We start from the raw sequence: 19,028 nt of genomic DNA on the forward strand, positions 1-19,028 counted from the left end.
ATAAGTCAAAAACACTAAGTTAAGCTACAGATTTGTCTTAGTGTTGAATCTGTAGAGATGAGGTTTTTATTAGTTGCTTAACAGATACATAGTCAGAAAGACATGTACAGTAGGACCAACACCACTTTACTGCAGCTGTTTTAAATGTATTTCAGCCAAACTCAATGTAAATATGAATGCATATAAAAACAATTTCTTCTTTTAATTCTGTTTTTTCAAGCCCCAGTGATCAGGGACAGAAGGTGAGTAAACAGAACACCACATTGTCTTATTGCACAAAAAAGATGAGAAACTGTAGGCACATTTAAAACATGGCTTCCTTGAACGCACCATCTCCTGTGATATGCACATCCTGTGTTTGCATGCGGCATGAGAGACACTTACTTTATGTGGGAGAACAGGTTGGTGAACTGGTTGTGTGACTGCTTGGCAGCACACGCACAGGGCAAACAGTCTCTACCTCAGGGAACCTGGCAGAAGAAGCATCTAGAGAAATGATTTTAGAAAGGAAAACAATCACACCACTGTCCTGTAATGTAGTCCTTTAAATACAGCAGAAGGATCAAACAACACTGTGAATGTAAGTTTTTCACTCCTTTTGTTGTGCTGATATTATTTAGTAACATTTTGAAGTAAAGTAAAGTGTTGCATGTGAATTAAAACCTCTCTTTTGTTTGGAACTGGACAATGGTATCAACCAACATCCAGCTGCTTCCAAACCATGAGAAAACTGAAGCGGCCCCTGCAGGGAATTGTGTATGTGCTGCTGGGAGTTGGATTCATCTGGTGCCTGACTTATTTCATCCTGGTCTGTATTGTCCCGCTCTGCATTCACCTCACACGGCCTCATCGGCTGCAACGGATGCATTGAAGCACTTACAGTCCCTTAGTTTGATCAACTCATAGGCAGAGATGACCTTGTGCACCCACACTGAAAGTCCTACAGTACCTGTACTGTATGTGCTGCGTAATGGAGATCTGCTGGTTCAGTTTAGGTCACTACTGGATTAAATAACACACTCATCTGCTGACCACAACGGACGTGAATGGCTTTTGTTGTTATTTCAGAGCAACACTGACGAGGGGGGAAAGACCGTGACCAGTCACGACGGAGTCAGGCCTCACGGCAGCGTGAAGGCCGACGCAAGCAGATCTGAGGGTGAGAAAGGATCACGGGGAGAAGAAGAGTAAAAACAGGAGCATAAATTCTTTTTTTTTTCTTAAATACGTTACATTAATTCACTTAGAAAATGAATACATTCCCCTCCTCGGTTAACAGCATGTTCTCCACAGGCTAGAAATCAAATTGCATTATGATCACCTGATTCAATTGGAGCCTACTGTTCAAATAGGAGCTATTCATTAGAAGGCACAGAGGGTGCCGCTCCTCTGTGCTTGTGATTTGTCATTATTCTACTTTTTGTGGAAAAATGTCTCTCCTGCTCCGCTCGACCCACTGCTCCTCTGACAGACATAATGAAGTTCATCGCCAAGTTTGCAGATGATCTCCTGAACATCGTGGCATCGTCTGACGACTGTAAGCACAGTCTCATACCAACATATTCATTTGTATCATTACTATTAAATGCTCCAATAATTGTATTGTATTGTTAAAAGCATTTTCAAACCCCACGTAATATTTGCTAAGGGAATAGTCTGTGAATAATATTTGCATAGAAAGGCTGATTGTTTAAAGCGTCCCTTTTCAGATGCCACTTAAATTAAGTTCAAAGCAGGGGAATAATTTGTCAAATTAAACACTCCAAACTCTCTTTCCTTCAGTCTCTGCTCCGTCTCCTTTGAAGGACTACAAAGGCGAATGGCGCGTGCTCCAGATTAAGCTGGAGGCAGAGGAAGAAAAAGCACAAATGAGGGACACGATGATTAAGGAGCTGCGTTCTGATAAACTTCATCTGCAGGAACAAGTGGTTCACTTGGAGGAACTCCTAAAGCTGAAGGCGGGGGAAGATGCACAATCTGGTAAAATTACTCATGATTAAATTAAGATATGGCTGCATGCACGTGTTGCCTGATAGCGCGATCAAGGCAAGGGCTGCAGATGTACAGTAGCAAGGGCATTACACTGTCTATCAGCCCTCAACTCCTGAGTTCAGATTGATGAAGAAAAGTTTGGATCAGGCTAAAGAAATACAGCTTCACTACAGGGTAAGGTCATACAGCAGATGAATTATTAATGATGAATTACAGTACAGAGCATGTCAGCGCTGTTAAAAAGTCATTTAGACTACAAAGGCATGCAAATGAGAACTACAGTTCAAGGAGATTATCACTAACATGCTTAACTGGAGACAAAGAGGTGAGAAAATACACAAAGACACAATACGGTTGTAATGAGAAATGACTACTCATACGACAACTACTGTACAACACAAACGAGCTTGTGAAGGCGTCAAAGAGAAAGCAAAGATGCAGAGAAACACTGACCGAGATCTATAAATATGCAAAACACATGAATGAGAGGACGATTATGAAGAGATATGTAGTCAAAGGAGATGCAAAGCAGTCCTCGAGTTTTGGGGATGTTACTGTGGCTTATGTACAGTATGTACGTCCATCTCTACATATAATGTGACCAAGGATAACTGAATAATATTCCAGAGCACAACTTAAACCGTGTGAAATTGTGTAATAAAATATTAATTGATTCATTGTTTTACTGCAGAGCCCTGTAATAGTTTTCATTAACGTAAAGGGGTTGTGAAATATTCTCAAGTGGGTAAAAACAAAACAAAAACTAGCAACACGGTCACGAAAAAGAAGGTTGTAATGGTGCTACTGTAATAATGAGTGACCACACTCATTTCTACAGTGACATCTGGTGAAGACGGTCGTAGCCACAGCAGGTCCATGAGTCACAGCTTGTGAGGAGTCCATGTTCATTGTAACAGGAGGACATACAGTATTACCCACATGGACAGTGACTCACCGCTGAGTGGTTTCACAGCAGCCTTTGGGTGGTGGAGCCCACAGTAAGCAGTGAAACAGACACTAGAGAGGATGATTCACTGTTTGCGTCTTTTCATGGGATGTGTACACAATTAGACCAATTATGGAAATTCAGTGACTTTTGCGTTTCTATGTCGGCAAACAGCAGAGACCTTGACATTGCAATAGCTAGTTTGTAGATGAACTGAATATTTTTAAATCTACTGCATAAACATGCTGTTGGTAAAGATTCTCAGTCATCCAGACATAAACTGTGTGAGTGCGGTTTAAAAACACTGACGCAGGGTCCTGTTAGAAAATAAAGCCTTACACATTTAATGTCCTCCTGCTGCTGTTATAAGGACTCTGGTCATCCATAAAAAACAGTCTTATGCCAGTGGCAACCATGCATGCCCACCTCACACCACCACTTCCACTTGGTTCACACATCATATGGTGCTTGGGTTGTTCCATTCCTTGTTTATACATTCCCCTTCTCTCATATCATATTTTGTGTACAGTTTACACATGTGATCAGCAGGAAATCAAATGAATCTTCTCTTTAATTTCAGCATAAATTAACAACCTGATGAAAATGCATAAATCAAGTGAGGCCTTGTTCATTTATTTAGCAGTTTTTGGATCATTTGTAGTTTCGTAGTTAGTTAGCATTTGTTCTTCTTTCATTGTCCATTTCTTTGTTCATACATTTGACTCATATTTCATCTTTGAAGCATCAAACGCTTGTGTTTTCCTAGATGATCAAGACAATTGCCCGCTGCCACCCATGGACGGACACCCAGAATGCATAGGGAAGCTGAAAGTAAGAGATTTGGCAACTTGCAACTTGTTTCATCATGAATATGTTGCATTGGCAAAAAAATAAAACAAAAGCAAAAACAGGAGCAGCTGTTTAATCAGACATTTAATCATTTTGTTCATCATCCATCATTTAACTTGCTTCCTGCTTTCTAGCAGGTGATCGGTTGATATTCATCATGTACTTTTTGTACTTTGCTGTTTCTCCAGTGGATGAAGGAGATGTGGGAGTCTGACTCATGCTACCGCAGCTATGGGGTGAATGGGTCTCAGTGCTCCTTCCTGATTTATCTCAGTGAGGTACCAGAGTGGTTTTGAGGTCATACTGTGTATCATTTGCTCAATAGCACTGCCCACTGGGCTCTCATCACATTAGATCACAGCAAATAACGCTAATACCTTGTTTTGTCCGGTATAAAGATAGAGTCCTGGTGTCCTGTTCTTCAAGGGCGAACAGCCTCCTCACCTGTTGAGGAAAACTCAGAGGTGAAGCTGAAGTCAGCGTGTTTTTAAGTCATTTTATTGCTCATGTTTGTGTGTATAGTAGTAGTAGAAGAGTATGAAATCAATTCAGTCATGAACTTGGTGGCACAGAATAAGCCTTGTGTTTATTCATTTATTCAGGAAGTGTCTGACCAAGCAGTGATACAGAGAAGCCTGAAAGGTCTGTATTCGTCTATGGAAAACAGAACCCAGTTCCGATGGATTCAGGGTCGAATTTTAAGTATGGAGAAGATATGGTTCAAGGCTGGACAGTCTCTTTCAGCCAAGTATAACCTCACAGAGCGGAAAGCCAAACAGGTTTTGTTAATTCTTGTGCTATTATTAGTTATATTGGTTGGACTCTGAAAGGCAAAGAGGGATTAACGCAACTCCCTTGTCTGTTGAATTCTTCCTCCCTCAGATCCTGGTGCATCCTGGCGCGGTTACAGATGAATCTGGTTTCAGAATAGCACAGAGTGCGTTCAGCGGCGGCCCTCTCGGGGAGCTTGTCCAGTGGAGTGACCTCATCTCCACACTTTACATCCTTGGTCACCGTCTTCATCTTTCCGCCTCCGTACCCGAGCTCAAGCAGTAAGTACTCCACGCTCGTGGAAAAGAGGCTTTCATCGCAGGTCGCGTTTAATAAGGGACGGGTGACACAGGCAGAAGTAAAGCAGATTAGAAATTCTTGTCTTGATTGAACCTCTGTTTTTCCAGTTTACTGGGTTTAAGCACGGACGTCTGTCCGCCTCGTCAGTCAGCCGTGAAGGTAGATCTGATTTACACAGACATCATCGGCCTTAAACAGATCCAGTCAGCACTTGACACATCTTGGACCCAGTACAAGTGAGTATCAGGAGGAGATCAATCATCTGCATTTCAGCATTTGATGAATAATGCAGCGCTATCATCCAAAGTATACATTTCGTGACAGCCAGGATTAATTGCTGGAAACTGTATGACAACCTGCTTTTAGAGCAGAGTGGGTTAGTGATTTGCATAATCATACTGCTTGCGTTTGGCCATTTCCCATCAGTGTAAAAAGACCAAGAGTGCAGAGATACAGAATTTTACAAAACTCTGACTAATTCTATTACTCATGTATTGGAGTTATGTGGCAAATTACAAAAAATACGATGTATGAACAATTTCGTATTCTGTTGAAAACCCGTTGATAGAGTTTTGCAGATTTGTGAAAAGTGAATCTTCTATTGTAGATTCCCAATCTCCTGTGGCTCTGTTGGGTTAGTCTAACCATTGCTTGCTTTGATAGCAGCTTGAATCAGTTGTTTGCCGGGTCAGATGTTTTTGCTTAACAAGCTTCTTAATGCTGCACTCATTAATGTGGCCTGAGCATATTTCCCCACATTACTTTTTCCATCCAATCAACTTTCCACGAATGTGCTTCTATTCAGCCAGCAGTGACCTTTTGAGGCTTATGCTTCTTGCATTGATGTAGATCATCTTCTTAAAAACGGCAAGTCAGCAGACTTTTGCATGGAAACTGCTGACTCATGGATTTAGTATTTAGTATTACTGTTTACTGTACCTGACAATAGTATTTTACATGTTCAGTATTTTATACTGTAAATACTGTATTTATAAAGGTTTAAAAAATGTTTTGAACTATACACTACATTTAATTAACTAAAAATGCATACTGTACCACAAAACAGAAAAGTAAAGCAAAAAGGTCTGATTTTGAAAAGAATAGGTCCAGGTTGGATGTCATTAAAGAACAAGTCAAATATGGGTCAGGAAATGATTATACTTGGACCCATGGAAAGTCTAAAGTGGTGATTTACTTGATCGGAGCCTGCATTTGTCATTAGAAGGTCTGCTTGTATCAAATCATATAATTTTCTTCCTTTGGTGGGACAGAGAGAAAATAACCCCTTATGTGAGACTTTAAAAAGAAAGTTGATTGAACACAGTTGCAAGTGTCAAAGTTGAGCGAAAGAGAACATATTGAATGAGAATAGACAGAGAGGTGCTTTTTTTATATTAAACGTTATAAACACATTCAGATTTCTACTTTTGTCAATTCTTAAATTGCAAGTTTTAAAATGTTTTTTTTTGGAACCTACTTTTTTAAAATTTAGTGAATTTAGATTTAGAAAGTTTGTGCTGCCATTAAATGACAAACTTCGAAACAACATTGAACAAACATCGAACGCTCGTGAACTAAGTTTAGAACAATTCGTGCGTGGAGCTGCAGTTGTGTCACCATATGTCGTTGCTGAGTCACAGTCACATCCTCTGCCTGAAAGTGAGGAAATCTTTTTCCACTTGTGTGAACCTGCAGCACAAAACAAATAGAGGCTTCTACTTTATATGGGACTTACATTGTTTAATTGCCTCCCACATAATTATTTGCACTTCTCATTACAAATATAACAGACAGATGCTTGCGTATGTTTCACATACTGCAGCATCGTTCTACATTAAAAAGGGTCAAATAATGATGAAGAAAGAGGTCAAAGTCTGACTTGGAATCTTAGAGTCTGAGTCAGTGAGTGTGTCAGTCTTTCTAGATTTTATATATAATGAATGTAATGAATCTATATCTAAATACATATCTCTCTGAAGATCTAATTTAATCCAGTCTAATTTAGTCTTTGTATATGAAGTAGTACTCTGATTTTTCTTAGATCTTTTAATGTGTATGTATATTTCTTGTGTTTGAGACAGGTGTATGATTCGTGTGTTGGATTCTTTTGGCACTGAGCCAGACTTCAACCACGCAGCATGGGCTGAGGAACACTACCTCAAAAGCCCATTCGGTGGCCTGAACCTGATCCCCATGCAGTTCTACACCATGTTCCGTAGGTCTACTTTGTGGGTTGAGCCTAAAAAAAATCCCAACTGACACTGTGCGAGACTTGACGACCCCTTTCTTATTGTGACCAGCTCACACTCCGGACAACACTTTCCTGGGCTTCGTAGTTCAGCATCAGCTGAGCTCCCAAGAAACCCAGCGACTCGAGTCTGTCAAGAAGCGGAATCGCGCTCTCGTGTACGGCAAGAGTGCCGCGTTTTGGGAGGTAATAAAAACAGACATGGCTCCGACAACGCAGCTCCCCACAGTTAGAAGTGTCGTATGACATTAATCACCAGCCTTTCTACTCCACTCCCACTCCCACTCACTCAGGATGGGAGGATTTACTATACAAGCACACGACAAAGTGATACAATTTACAAGAGAAAACTGACTAAAACAAAAAGGTCTGAATCGTTTCAGTCTTTTAGTCTTGTGTTGTGTTGACGTGCCGGGAACAGAGGTTTGATTACTATTATACATTGTGCCTTCAAAACACTGTTTGTTGCCTCTTTGTGGTGTTTGAATGATTGCTGCATGTAGTGTGTGCTCTGTGCAGTGATTTTCTTTCGCTGTTGTACCACAGGGTAAACGGTCTTATCTGGACACCATTCACAAGCACCTGGAAATCCACGGGACGGTCGACGATAGTGCTCAGATCCCAGAATACGTGGTGAACCACGGCATCGTCAAAGGGACCGAGGTACAGACTCTGCTCAGGCAGAGCAAGGTGAGGGCGAGGTGAAGAGCACCTTTAAGGCATACGGTTATAAGTGCATATACTGTATGAATGATTGGGGTGAGGGGATAGAGAGGGAAGAAAAACAATAAATAACACATTAGAAAACGCATATAATTTGAATTTTTGCCTGATGTTGTATGTATTATGTTGACTGTCTGGAAGCAGTGGCTTTGTTTGACCACTGTCACTGTCTCCAGTCTGCTGCTGCGGTGTGGGTGCATACGGTGCGTAGCATTTAGCTGCCACCGTGTGGCGACAGCGTGTGTGCACACGCTTTTATTTGGATTTGTCCAGAGATTCAACACATCCTCGTGGTCTGTCTCAGGTTTTTGTGGGGTTGTCTTTTCCATACGAAGGCCCCGCCCCCCTGGAGGCTTTAGCCAATGGCTGTGTTTTCTTGAACCCCCGCTTGGACCCTCCACTGAACAGCCTGAACTCCCAGTTCTTCAGCGAGAAGCCCACCATGAGAGAGGTCAGAGGTCACGCTCCAAACCGCAACGCTTTTCTGGAAGCAGTGGACTGAAATAGAAACAGAACATTATGCTCTTTGATGCCAAGCCTGTTCTTGTGTTTCAGCTGACTTCTCAGCATCCATACGCTGAGGCCATTGGAGAGCCCTACGTGTGGATGGTAGACATGTACAACCTCACGGATGTGGAGAGAGCGCTCACAGGGATTCTGAACCAAAACGTTCATATCTTAAATACTGTGTCAAGTAGTAGTTATATATATATTGTAGTTATTTATATATATATATATATACACACACACTCTATTCTCACCCTCCGCGGGTGGTCTCTCATCCACTTTCCAAGCTTGGGTCCCCAGGAAGCTTGAGGGTTCTGCGCAGTATCCTTGCTGTTCCTAGGACTGCACTTTTCTGGACTGAGATTTCGGATGTTTTTCCAGGGATCTGTCGTAGCCACTCCTCCAGTTTGGGGGTCACAGCCCCTAGTGCTCCGATCACCACAGGCACCACTGTGGCCTTCACCTTCCAAGCCTTCTCCAGTTCTTCTCTGAGCCCTTGGTATTTCTCTAGTTTCTCATGTTCCTTTTTCCTGATGTTGCCATCGCTTGGTATTGCCACATCCACCACTACGGCTTTCCTCTGCTCTTTGTCTACCACCACAATGTCTGGTTGGTTCGCCATTACCATTCTGTCAGTCTGGATCTGGAAGTCCCACAGGATCTTGGCTCGCTCGTTCTCTACTACCTTGGGAGGTGTTTCCCACTTTGACCTTGGGGTTTCCAGTCCATACTCTGCGCAGATGTTCCTGTATACTATGCCAGCCACTTGGTTATGGCGTTCCATGTATGCTTTGCCTGCCAGCATCTTACACCCTGCAGTTATGTGCTGGACCGTCTCTGGGGCCTCTTTGCACAGTCTACACCTTGGGTCTTGTCTGGTGTATATATATATATATATATATATATATATATATATATATATATATATATATATATAGGAATATCTATACAGTAATCACATGTGTGTACATTTCAGATTGAACCATATGTTCCGTATGAGTTCACCAGTGAAGGAATGCTCCAGAGAGTCAACGTCTTGATTGAGAAACAGGTTGGAGGTGTTGGAGTTTGGTCTTTGCATCAAGAAAGGGCACGATCATGTTAATAATCATGGGAAAAACACTCCCTCCTTCTGCTTCAGGACTTCTGCTACGCTGGCAGAAGGTGGCCGCCACGGAGCGCGCTGCAGGTGGTGAAGGCAGAGGCAGGAACGTCCTGTAAGCAGGCATGCCAGGACGCGGGGCTGATCTGTGAACCCGCCTTCTTCCCGGATCTCAACAGTGTGATGAGCCTTGCTGAGTGAGTCGAGGTCTGATCTCCTGTACATTGAACCTGATCACAGGGGCGCCCCCCAGGGGTGGCCAGGGGTGTCCATGCCCCCCCCCCCCCCCCCCCCCCTCCAGAGAAGTGCAAACACAGCTTACAGGAATGTTCAATAAATAGATAAATACAAACCGTTAATAAATACATAACAAAACACAAATGAATAAATCAATCAATCATTTTGCTACACTTTGCTATCCCACCCAACAAATTTCTCTGCCCCCCATCTGGCCACCACATTGAAAATTGTCTGGGGATGCCACCGCCTGATCAGGATGAACTTTGGTATCGTTACTTCTTATTATAGATCAAAACATTTACTCTTCAGAGGCAATTCAATAGGAAAATACATTCAAAGGTCATTTATGTGCAAATGTGCAGCTCTGTTTTTTTTTTTTTTGCCTGGCTTGTCACAGCGTCACAGTGCAAAGTTAGCTTCAGATAAAATTGAACGTGTCAAAGCACAAAATCAAGTTCAAAGTCTCTGTGAGATGCAGCCTACACGAGACCTTTTCACCCCGATCTGCAGTCGTCTCCTCTGCTGCCTCCAGCAAAGCCTTTCATTCTTAAAGTGACAAAAAATATATAGAATAACACAACACACAAGGTTGTAAGACCAGTTTGTGTTGGCGTTAATGTACGTTTGGCCCTCAAGTTATGGAGGAGGGAAGAGTCCAAGAGGAGAAACTGAATAAAAAAATGAAAAAAAAGAAATTATATAAACATACAACATGTCTTCAGGTTTTACCAGCTTAATTCTGAGTGCACGTTCCTGTACTGATTTTTCGACTCGACACCCCAGTGATTTCATCCTCCTTTCATTTCTTTCCAGCTACGGTTTGAACTGTCACACATCCCAGTACTCTGAAAGCAGCGTGGTGCTCCCAGCCTACGACCAACAGAAACACTGCCTGCTCCAGGCTGATCACCTGCTATTCAGCTGTGTGAGATCCGACGCGCTCCTAAACCGCGTCTGTCCCTGTAGAGACTACATTAAAGACCAGAGAGCCTTGTGCACGGCCTGTGTCTGACGGCCATGAGCCATCAGAGTCCAGCATCACCCCACGTCATGACGCTGGACAGAACTATACCATGACACAAAGTATTCACTCAGGTGTGATAGTGTTAATACCGTTTGGTTTAGGTTCAGTACATGTAGATTCAGATATCATGGGTTCTTCACTGTCTCCTCTGAACCCAATAAAGAGTGACCTGTTTTAAAAAAGAATGACTACCCCAACCTCCTGCCATCTCGCAGGCGCAGGCCTTGATTACATTTCACATCAGGCTCCAAGGGAGTCGCACAAAGAATTTCTTTATCAGTTTAATTAGTCTTTGCTAATCTCTGAAAAACACCTCTCTGCCAATAACAGCGTCTTCTACAGCGGTAGAAGAGAGGTTGGATATGAAACAGTATTAAGTGTATGAATTAAAGTCAGTGTGATAGCCCTTTATAAATTAAATTGATCCTTTACTGTTTATGTATTAATTCATAGCCTCGTTCAGTACATTGTGCATTTATCTATAGATACAAGCCACGTGGCATCGAGCCAGTGAAAGTGGGATCTGGTTTGTTCTGTTTTATGTTTCTACAACAAACAAACAAAAAAGGCCAAGGAATGAGCAGGATAAAATTTTATTAATCAATAAAACTTTTTTCTCTCTGACAGAGATCTCATTGTTCTTTTACATAAATAAATGGTGTTTACATCATCTGCAATATCACTGATGTCATTACTGTACAAACAGACAACTAATTTAGTTACATTGTCACATTTGTTGTTGTCAAGTGTGTGTGTGTGTGTGTGTGTGTGTGTGTGTGTGTGTGTGTGTGTGTGTATGTGTGTGTGTGTGTGTGTGTGTGTGCGTGTGTGTGTGTGTGCGTGTGTGTGCCTGTAATGCATTTGTAACCACTGAAGCTGGAAAGGTTTCTTACGAGCCCATGCAAATCCTATAGCAACAGGGAGAGGTTAGTATTGCTATTAATTGAAATGATAATGGGACGATGATGCAGATGCATGAATGTCCAGATGTCCAGGGGGGGATAGAAGCTGGTGACGCTGTACTTTGTCCATACACAGGCATGTACACAAGAGCAACCATTCACATTCAAAGGCAATAAAGGTATCACCAGACAGCAGCTTTGTCACATTCCCACAAGCAGCTGTGTGCGTTAGGGGCGTGAGAGAAGGTTGGAGAACCCAGACGAAACCCATCTACCTGCGAGGAAACAGCGCTAACCTGGACTGGAAGCTGCACTGGAGCTGCCCTGCCCCAAAAGCAAAGTAGAGCCTTAAAAGTAATGAAGTTCCCTGTGTTATTGGAAGTAGGGTACATTAATGGACATGAATAGTTAATTATTGGAAGAAACCTGCTCAATAGGCTGGGTAGTGCTGCGTGTGATGCCCTTCAATATTTAATAAACCCCTGTATATCCTTCGCCGTGGTGCTGAGATGTTTACATCGTGTATGTATGTGGACTCAGTAGCGCAGTTCATCCAGCTGAGGAATTGGGCACAGTGCATTTCTGAACAAGATGAACGATGGCAGGACTGAAACTCTGAAAATGGAAGGTCCTGTTTCTGATGCATGAAATGCAGCCAGGGCCGTGGTGGTTGTGGTAGTCACCGAGCAGGTTCCTGTGGCATGAGAGGTGGCACAAAATCAAAGTGCAACAAAGAGAGGTAGAAAAGGATATTGATCGAAATAGCATCTATTTTATCCAACAGAACGAGAGCTATAGCGTTAGTAAAGCAGACTTTCACTGAAGGAGCTTGTTCTTTGCCTCGTGTGGTGAGGTCAGCATGTAAACACTGTGCTAGCGAGTCATCGTAAAGATTGTCTTCTATGCAGAGAGAAAGGGGGGGGGGGGGGGGGGGGGGGGGGGGGGGGGTGGCGTTACAAATCCATGTGCTGTTGGTGAGTTGAGAGGGCGTGAGCTGATTCACACCTTCAGTTCGTAGCAAATCTGTATTCTTCACGCAGTCAAACTACACGATAGCGTCGTTTTATACCTCGACCAGGACTCGATAATTACAGTGTAGAGTGGATGCAGGCTCCTTCACAGCCACTGTCCAAGGTAACTGTAGCTGTGTTCAACCTGGGATAAATTTAGACTCTCTCCCTTGGATCCAGCTCTATGAATAATAATTAATACTTTGCACTACAATGTCCGGCCACAAGGTGGCGCACAACCATCACCTACAACAGTACGACTTTAATCAAATCGGGAGTGTGTACTCGTAGATGTCTGTTGAGTGTCTGTTTGTACACAGGACACTATATTTTATTTTATCAGGTCATGTTTATAAAATAGCATGTAATAAATTTGTAGAGTGAATTGATTTAATATATAAATAACTGATAAATACTCTCAGGTTCAACACGAAAGGTAAAATAAGTTGTTCTGTTAGTAGTTTGTTTACCTTTCGGCCACAGCTTGAGCCTTGGAGAGTGATGTTACTGTAGATCACACCTACATCCAGTCCTATTTCCACTTACACTGCAAAATTTACAGTCAATTTCACCAATAATCTACAACAATAGATAAAACAACATTTACAGTATATGCGCAGTATATTCAACATTTGTAACTATATGCAACAATAATCATCCTGTACTTTAACAATGATTGGTCTACTCAGAGAAGCCTTTAATGTTGGGCACAGAGCACTACGACTATGTGTGACTTTTGTTACTGATGCACCCAAACCTGTGTAAAAAACACATTTACAGACCGTGTGGTTTGTATTTACATTCTGTTCATTGCACATAATAATGGATGCAAACAATGGCAACATGCAGGACGTGACTAATGAGCAGCTAGAAGACGTTGTCTCTGCAAATGATATGCAGTGTAACTGATATTGCATTTCACCGCTTAGTCACTGTCTTTGTGCTTAGATCTTTCCCGTATATTGAAATCAAAACAAGAAATAGAAGTATATGTAAAAAAGGATGTTATTAAATACCCAAACTGAACTCCATAGAAAGGCAAAATGATAAATAACAGAATTAAATCAAATAATTGTATAATTATGTATGTAGCAATTTTCTACATCTGGTGATTACGTATATTAGCTTGAAGGGGCAAAGACAAGACAAATATGTGTTTTACTACCCTGATAAAATATTGGATATTCAGTGTATGTTTCAAGTACAAAATCGTTCCTGAATGTTTTTTAGTAAATAACTGAGTGAGTAATAATTCATATATATGTACAGTTTATGGCAACAGAATATATGACAGATGACAAATAAACAAGCTAAATATGCTGAAATCAGTACCTAGTTTAGATTCATCATCCTTAAAAATCATTGGTCCTGTTGTTTCTCTTTGTGCAACATTTGGGTTTAACCATTAAAAATCTCACTTTTTTCAGTGTTGCTACTGAAAACACCAAGGACATTATGTAAGCAACACACAAACATTGTGTTTCATGAACTAAAGTAAGTGATTTGTGCTTGGACTCATCATATGTGCCGCCTCATGGTATAAAACGAATAACTGAAGCAATTTAAAGTCTGGTGCATTTAATTGTATGACTGAGGTTTGTCCTCATTATCTACTAACCTGCTGTATCTATGTACTTGGTTCTGGATCAAGGCTAACCTCGACTGTGCTTGCTGACTCTTTGAGTCTCTAAGTCGCTGCTTCGTATTGTACTTCTCATTGAACATAAATTAGGATTTATGGTGGCTGCATTGACGAGAGGAGGCTGGTGAACTAGGAATAGTTACTAAAATCTTATAAAAGAGTCGCTGCCTGCTATTTTTACTTTATTTTAGCAGCAGCAGCTACCGTGGGTCCTCACTGGACGAACCCTGAGGAAAGTCCTAGTTGTGGGGTCTGTACCTTTACACCAGGTTTAATTTCCAAACGGGCGGCGGACAAAAGCAAGACGTGTGAAAAAGATCTAACTGAGTGAAGTGCTGTCTGTCGAGGGGACGGTCTTCACCTGCGTTCTCTTCCCTCAACGCCTCTCACTCGTCTGTGTGTGTGTGTGTGTGTGTGTGTGTGTGTGTGTGTGTGTGTGTGTGTGTGTGTGTGTGTGTGTGTGTGTGTGTGTGCGTGCGTGTGCGTGTGTGCGTGCGTGCGTGCGTGCGTGTGTGTGTGTGTGTGTGCGTGCGTGCGTGCGTGCATGTTATGCGGGAACGTCGTATGTACAGTATGTACAGCGCATGAGTGCGTGTCTGTGGACACGAGCGGGTGGAGTGTGCGTGGGCGGTCGACGGCGAGAGGAGGGCGGAGGCGCGTGCGTGCGAACACCTGCTCGGCCGCTGGACGCGGCCTCTCTCACTCGAAGCGCTCGTAGTTCCGGGTCTGCCTCACGCGCGGCACCATGTCCTTCAGGAGCCTGTGGGACAGAGTCGGGAGGCGTGAGTAACGGGGCCGTGTGGCGCCGGCAGACGAGATGCTGTTGCGCGCCATCTTACTTGACCCCGTAGGCCAAAATGATGAGTCCAATGAGGACGCCGATGGTGCCGTCCAGGAACCAGACGTCCGTGTGGTGCTTGAAGACTTCAGCGCTCAGCAGAATGGAGAAACCCATGATGGCGCCAACCATGGAGTTAAACCCTGCAGACAAACAGTGTGACTCAGCCACATTTAGACGTATTGTTGTACAAACATTTACAACAGTGGTATTGATAATGTCATAAGACTCTCGGACAGAATGCAGAGACTACATATATACATTTACTGCTGTTTCCCTGCTCAGCCGCCGTGTTCTTAATTCCATTGGTCCTTGTGTGGAAGCTTGCGCGGCGGGTTATTGTCTCACCTGCAGCGAGCGTGCGGTCTTGTGGGAAATAAACGCAGGCTCTGAGAACAGCGAGCTCAGGTTTATTGGATTGATGCCCTGTGCGTCCTGAAACCCGGCTTTAGCCGGAGCCGCGTGTGCTTCCGAGGGCGTGTGTGCTTTCGTTCGCCCGCGCAGATGTTTATGAGCGTCTGGTGGGTCATAACCACTTCTTTGGTTTTCGGTGGTGCATGCAAACAGTACCTGGTCCCACATAGTGGGACGGGAACGTTTACGTCACTACATACAGTACACAACTGAGTGTTTTGTGTATTTGAAATCATATTTTATCTGATTTTGTTTGTGGTAATTACTGTAGTTAATCCTAATAAATTTATTATGTCTGCTTTAAAGGATGACAATGTTTATTATTTAACATGAAGTCAGTGTGGCCCTTTATGCAGTGGCCTCAATGGGCTTCTTTGTCCCTAAAGAGTCTATTTACTGAGCTACATGTAAATGAACCTGAGCTTATAATAGACGCACTGTATAAAGTCCTATACTGTAACTTTGAAGTATTCTTAATGTACCTAATGACACACTAAGACATTTGCTGTATGTACTGTATGTGGGAGCAACCCTACCATCGGTGATGAGGGCCCGACTGGTCAGCACTCTTCCCAGCATGAACTTGGCCACGGCCAGCACAGCGCACGTGAGGCCGCTCACTATGGACACGCTGAAGAGGAAGTCGTCCTGACAGAAGACAGAGAGGGGCGGGATTTAGGAGACAGGCCCAGTACAGCTCTGTAGAACCTGCAGCTGTTTGATGAGATCAACTAAAGCAACAGAGGGAACGGCCAACGACAGCACACGCGTCATCAGTCAAGCTCAGCGACCCATGAGGCTTTGCAACCATCAATTATATATATACAGGCTCGACTCAAGGTCAAACAGACGACGCCTCCAATGGTGACAGCACAAACCAACATGGCCGAGTGTCCTCCTCAGGTTTAAGTAGGAGGAGAGATGGTTGACCGGACATTTCTCTAGGGTGAATAGAGTCATACAGTACTGTATTTCTCACCACATGTTCACAAGCTCACACTTAAATATGCATGATACATTTACGAGCTCTGGAAAGAGGAGACCATTATCGTTCCATCTTCCCATAGGTTATCAGACTGTCCAAACGTGACATATTACACACCATTATTAGGCACAACATGGTCAGGCCTGCCCTTGTTTTACAACTTGAGTCGCCTGTGATGCTTTTTAGGAAAGATCTAAGGAAAGTCTCCATTATTCTGCTTTAAAGATTCTCACAATAACACCTATAGGCTCAAAAGACTGATCAAAGAAAGGAGCTTTATTTCTGCACATTATACAGATGAGCAGGACTGAATCTAATTCCCTTCTTATCCTGTACAAACCTGGCAATGAAGCTGATACTGATTCTTAAAGTGTGTATTGTATTACGCGCTGTATTTTTGCACTTCGCCTCAATTATAAAAGCCCAAAGGCAGCGTGTGGGCATTACAGTGGTACAGTAATTAGCTCAGTCAGATGCAGGTCCTTGTTTTTCCCGTCTCCCTCTATTCTTCATGGATCTCATGTGCAGTAACAGCTCCCTGACGCTCCTCTTCCTCCAGAAGCCTTTAAACAGCGTCGATGACGGGATGACGGACGGGTGCCGACGCCTCCCTCTCGCGGCGTGCACGCGTGTTTCCGTGCACCGGCCCGGCTTTGCTCGCCCCGTCTCTCCCTCTCTCTCCAGCGCACGCGCACGCCGAGCCCGTCTCAATCTCGCTGTTTAATCAGCGCAGACAGCCTGCCACGGGAGTAGCAGCCCGGAACGTGACTCGAATCAGGATTCCCCCCTTTTCTGCGCCCTGTGTCCACTCGACAGTCGAACAGATCAAGGCAGCGACGCCTCAAGGGGCTTTTTTCAGCTTTCGCCAAAATCTTTTGGAGACGGAAAAAGATGAAAATCGAATTGTGTGTGCCACAACATAAAAATAGGGTCACATTAATGTTATTTTTAAAATTCATAATAATTCCTACAGTATTTGTCAGTATTATACACACGTTATCATACAAAGTGAATACGTAAAAAGATCACTGCTGGTGTGATAAATCAGCCCTGACTGCTGCCTGATGAAAACCTCAGTGAACACGTCTGCTTTCGCCCCAAAACCACCAAAGCCTGACACCGAGGACGGGAAGCCGCGAATGATAAAAAATAACACAGTGTAAGTGTCGAGCCGGTGAAGATAGACGCGATAATGAGGCGAGACGGAGCAGGTGAGCTCGGAGCGGGAGGTTGGAGAGAGAGTGTGGATCTAATGATGAAAGATGGCTGGGACGCGAGGAGGGAGCGACGGCGACGACGGATGGAGCGCGGAAGAGACTTACAATGAGGGGCGTTTAAATTCAGCTACCGCAGCGGGCGTTGTATTTTATAAGGAGCCACAAGCAGGTGTCCGAGGCCTCTTACTGCACGCGAGCAGGTCGTCCATACACTGTAAATGCGCGCTGCTGACTGGACCCAATGCAGAGAGAAGGGTAGAGGAGGCTGATTGAAAGCCAGCGTCATGAGACAGTGGTTAATGGGCTCCAGCCGCTGTCAGGAGGCTGCTTCCAGACCCAACGCCCTATTAACGCCGCGGCACCGCAGCCTCAAGCCCAGAGACGAGCAGCAGAGTGACTACAGCCTTTGAGGCTGCGGCTCCACTGGCTTCTGCGTTTGGGCACTCGACAGCAGTATGAAGAAGCAGCAGTAACATCCTGATGAACCTGACTGATGTGGATGGTTGGTCTGACTGTCTGCTGTGTTATCTCCAGGCTGCTGATCTCATTTGATGGTAAAAATAGTAGCAGAAGACGCGATGCCGCCGCATCGTCTGGTAGAGTGGAGCTCCGTAGCATCAGATGAACTCTGACGGTTGATGATGGTTAATGTGGATGGTTCATGTATCGACCCAGTGTCATCACACAAAACCTAAGGTGCTGAACCTGCTTAATAAGAAACGTCACAGAGCCACGTGGTTCTGCAGTGTAAAGACCGGGCCTCCCTCCGTGACCTGGCTTCACAGGTGTGAATTAAACCATTCACAGGGCAAATAGGAGCACTGAAAGCTCCTCCCAGAGCAGAAACGATGCTGGAAGAGCCGGACCCGACCCCAGCAACAGAACGGTGAGACTATTTCTGGATCCTGTTCAGAGCCTTAAAACCTCTGAGGTGGGGCTGAAGGGTGTGTGTGTGTGTGTGTGTGTGTGTGCGTGCGTGCGTGCGTGCGTGCGTGCGTGCGTGCGTGCGTGCGTGCGTGCGTGTGTGTGTGCGTGCGTGCGTGCGTGTGTGTGTGTGTGTAGGAAAAAAAACAACAAAAAGTCAAGTGGAGGGAGACAAATACTGACGTCAGAGCAGCAACAGGAGACAGATAAAAAAAGACTCTCCGCTCACTGTGTGTGTGTGTGCGTGTGTGTGTGTGTGTGTGTGTGTGTGTGTGTGTGTGTGTGTGTGTGTGTGTGTGTGTGTGTGTGTGTGTGTGAGAGAAAGCGTGTGCGTCTGCGTGCGGAGTCAAATTTAGCTCAACTCAGGGGTGTTGTTCGCTTTAGCTGTTGTGCC

The 19,028-nt window shown here is 43.9% G+C and overlaps 2 protein-coding genes across 5 annotated transcripts in view; one reads left to right on the forward strand and one right to left on the reverse strand.

The window, feature by feature from the left end:
- Nucleotides 1-415: 415 nt before the first annotated feature.
- LOC114847546 (alpha-1,6-mannosylglycoprotein 6-beta-N-acetylglucosaminyltransferase A-like) lies at nt 416-11,326 on the forward strand. 4 transcript variants are annotated; one of them, XM_029137403.3, is made up of 19 exons: nt 416-580; nt 709-808; nt 1,069-1,159; nt 1,472-1,537; nt 1,783-1,980; nt 3,705-3,769; nt 3,976-4,065; nt 4,186-4,251; nt 4,390-4,566; nt 4,670-4,839; nt 4,966-5,094; nt 6,940-7,073; nt 7,159-7,292; nt 7,653-7,796; nt 8,134-8,280; nt 8,385-8,498; nt 9,313-9,387; nt 9,478-9,635; nt 10,492-11,326. In XM_029137403.3, exons 2-19 carry the CDS (start codon nt 722-724, stop codon nt 10,688-10,690), a joined length of 2,244 nt encoding a protein of 747 aa, XP_028993236.1. In that variant the 5' UTR covers nt 416-580; nt 709-721; the 3' UTR covers nt 10,691-11,326. The 4 variants fall into 4 exon arrangements, with proteins under 4 accessions (XP_028993236.1, XP_055360795.1, XP_055360796.1 ...); XM_055504820.1 differs by having other exon boundaries at nt 1,069-1,158; nt 1,447-1,537; XM_055504821.1 differs by having other exon boundaries at nt 418-580; nt 709-995.
- A 122-nt stretch (nt 11,327-11,448) lies between these two features.
- tmem163a (transmembrane protein 163a) overlaps nt 11,449-19,028 on the reverse strand; it is a 35,087-nt gene continuing 27,507 nt past the window's right edge. Inside the window, exons 6-8 of the mRNA XM_029135882.3 lie at nt 16,045-16,156; nt 15,096-15,237; nt 11,449-15,016 (exon numbers count right to left, since the gene is read on the reverse strand). Of these exons, the coding sequence (XP_028991715.1) occupies nt 14,956-15,016; nt 15,096-15,237; nt 16,045-16,156 (315 nt within the window). The 3' untranslated portion in view covers nt 11,449-14,955. The remainder of the gene's footprint in view (nt 15,017-15,095; nt 15,238-16,044; nt 16,157-19,028) is intronic.

Source organism: Betta splendens, chromosome 21, assembly GCF_900634795.4.
Source record: "Betta splendens chromosome 21, fBetSpl5.4, whole genome shotgun sequence".
NCBI lineage: Eukaryota > Metazoa > Chordata > Actinopteri > Anabantiformes > Osphronemidae > Betta > Betta splendens.

Bases quoted from the DNA above. Each gene is read 5' to 3' on its own strand.
- LOC114847546 (XM_055504820.1), top strand. From the start codon at position 722: ATGAGAAAACTGAAGCGGCCCCTGCAGGGAATTGTGTATGTGCTGCTG. The intron at 809-1,068 runs GTCTGTATTGTC...TTGTTATTTCAG, and splicing joins GCCTGACTTATTTCATCCTG to AGCAACACTGACGAGGGGGG. The intron at 1,538-1,782 runs GTAAGCACAGTC...TCTTTCCTTCAG, and splicing joins CGTGGCATCGTCTGACGACT to TCTCTGCTCCGTCTCCTTTG.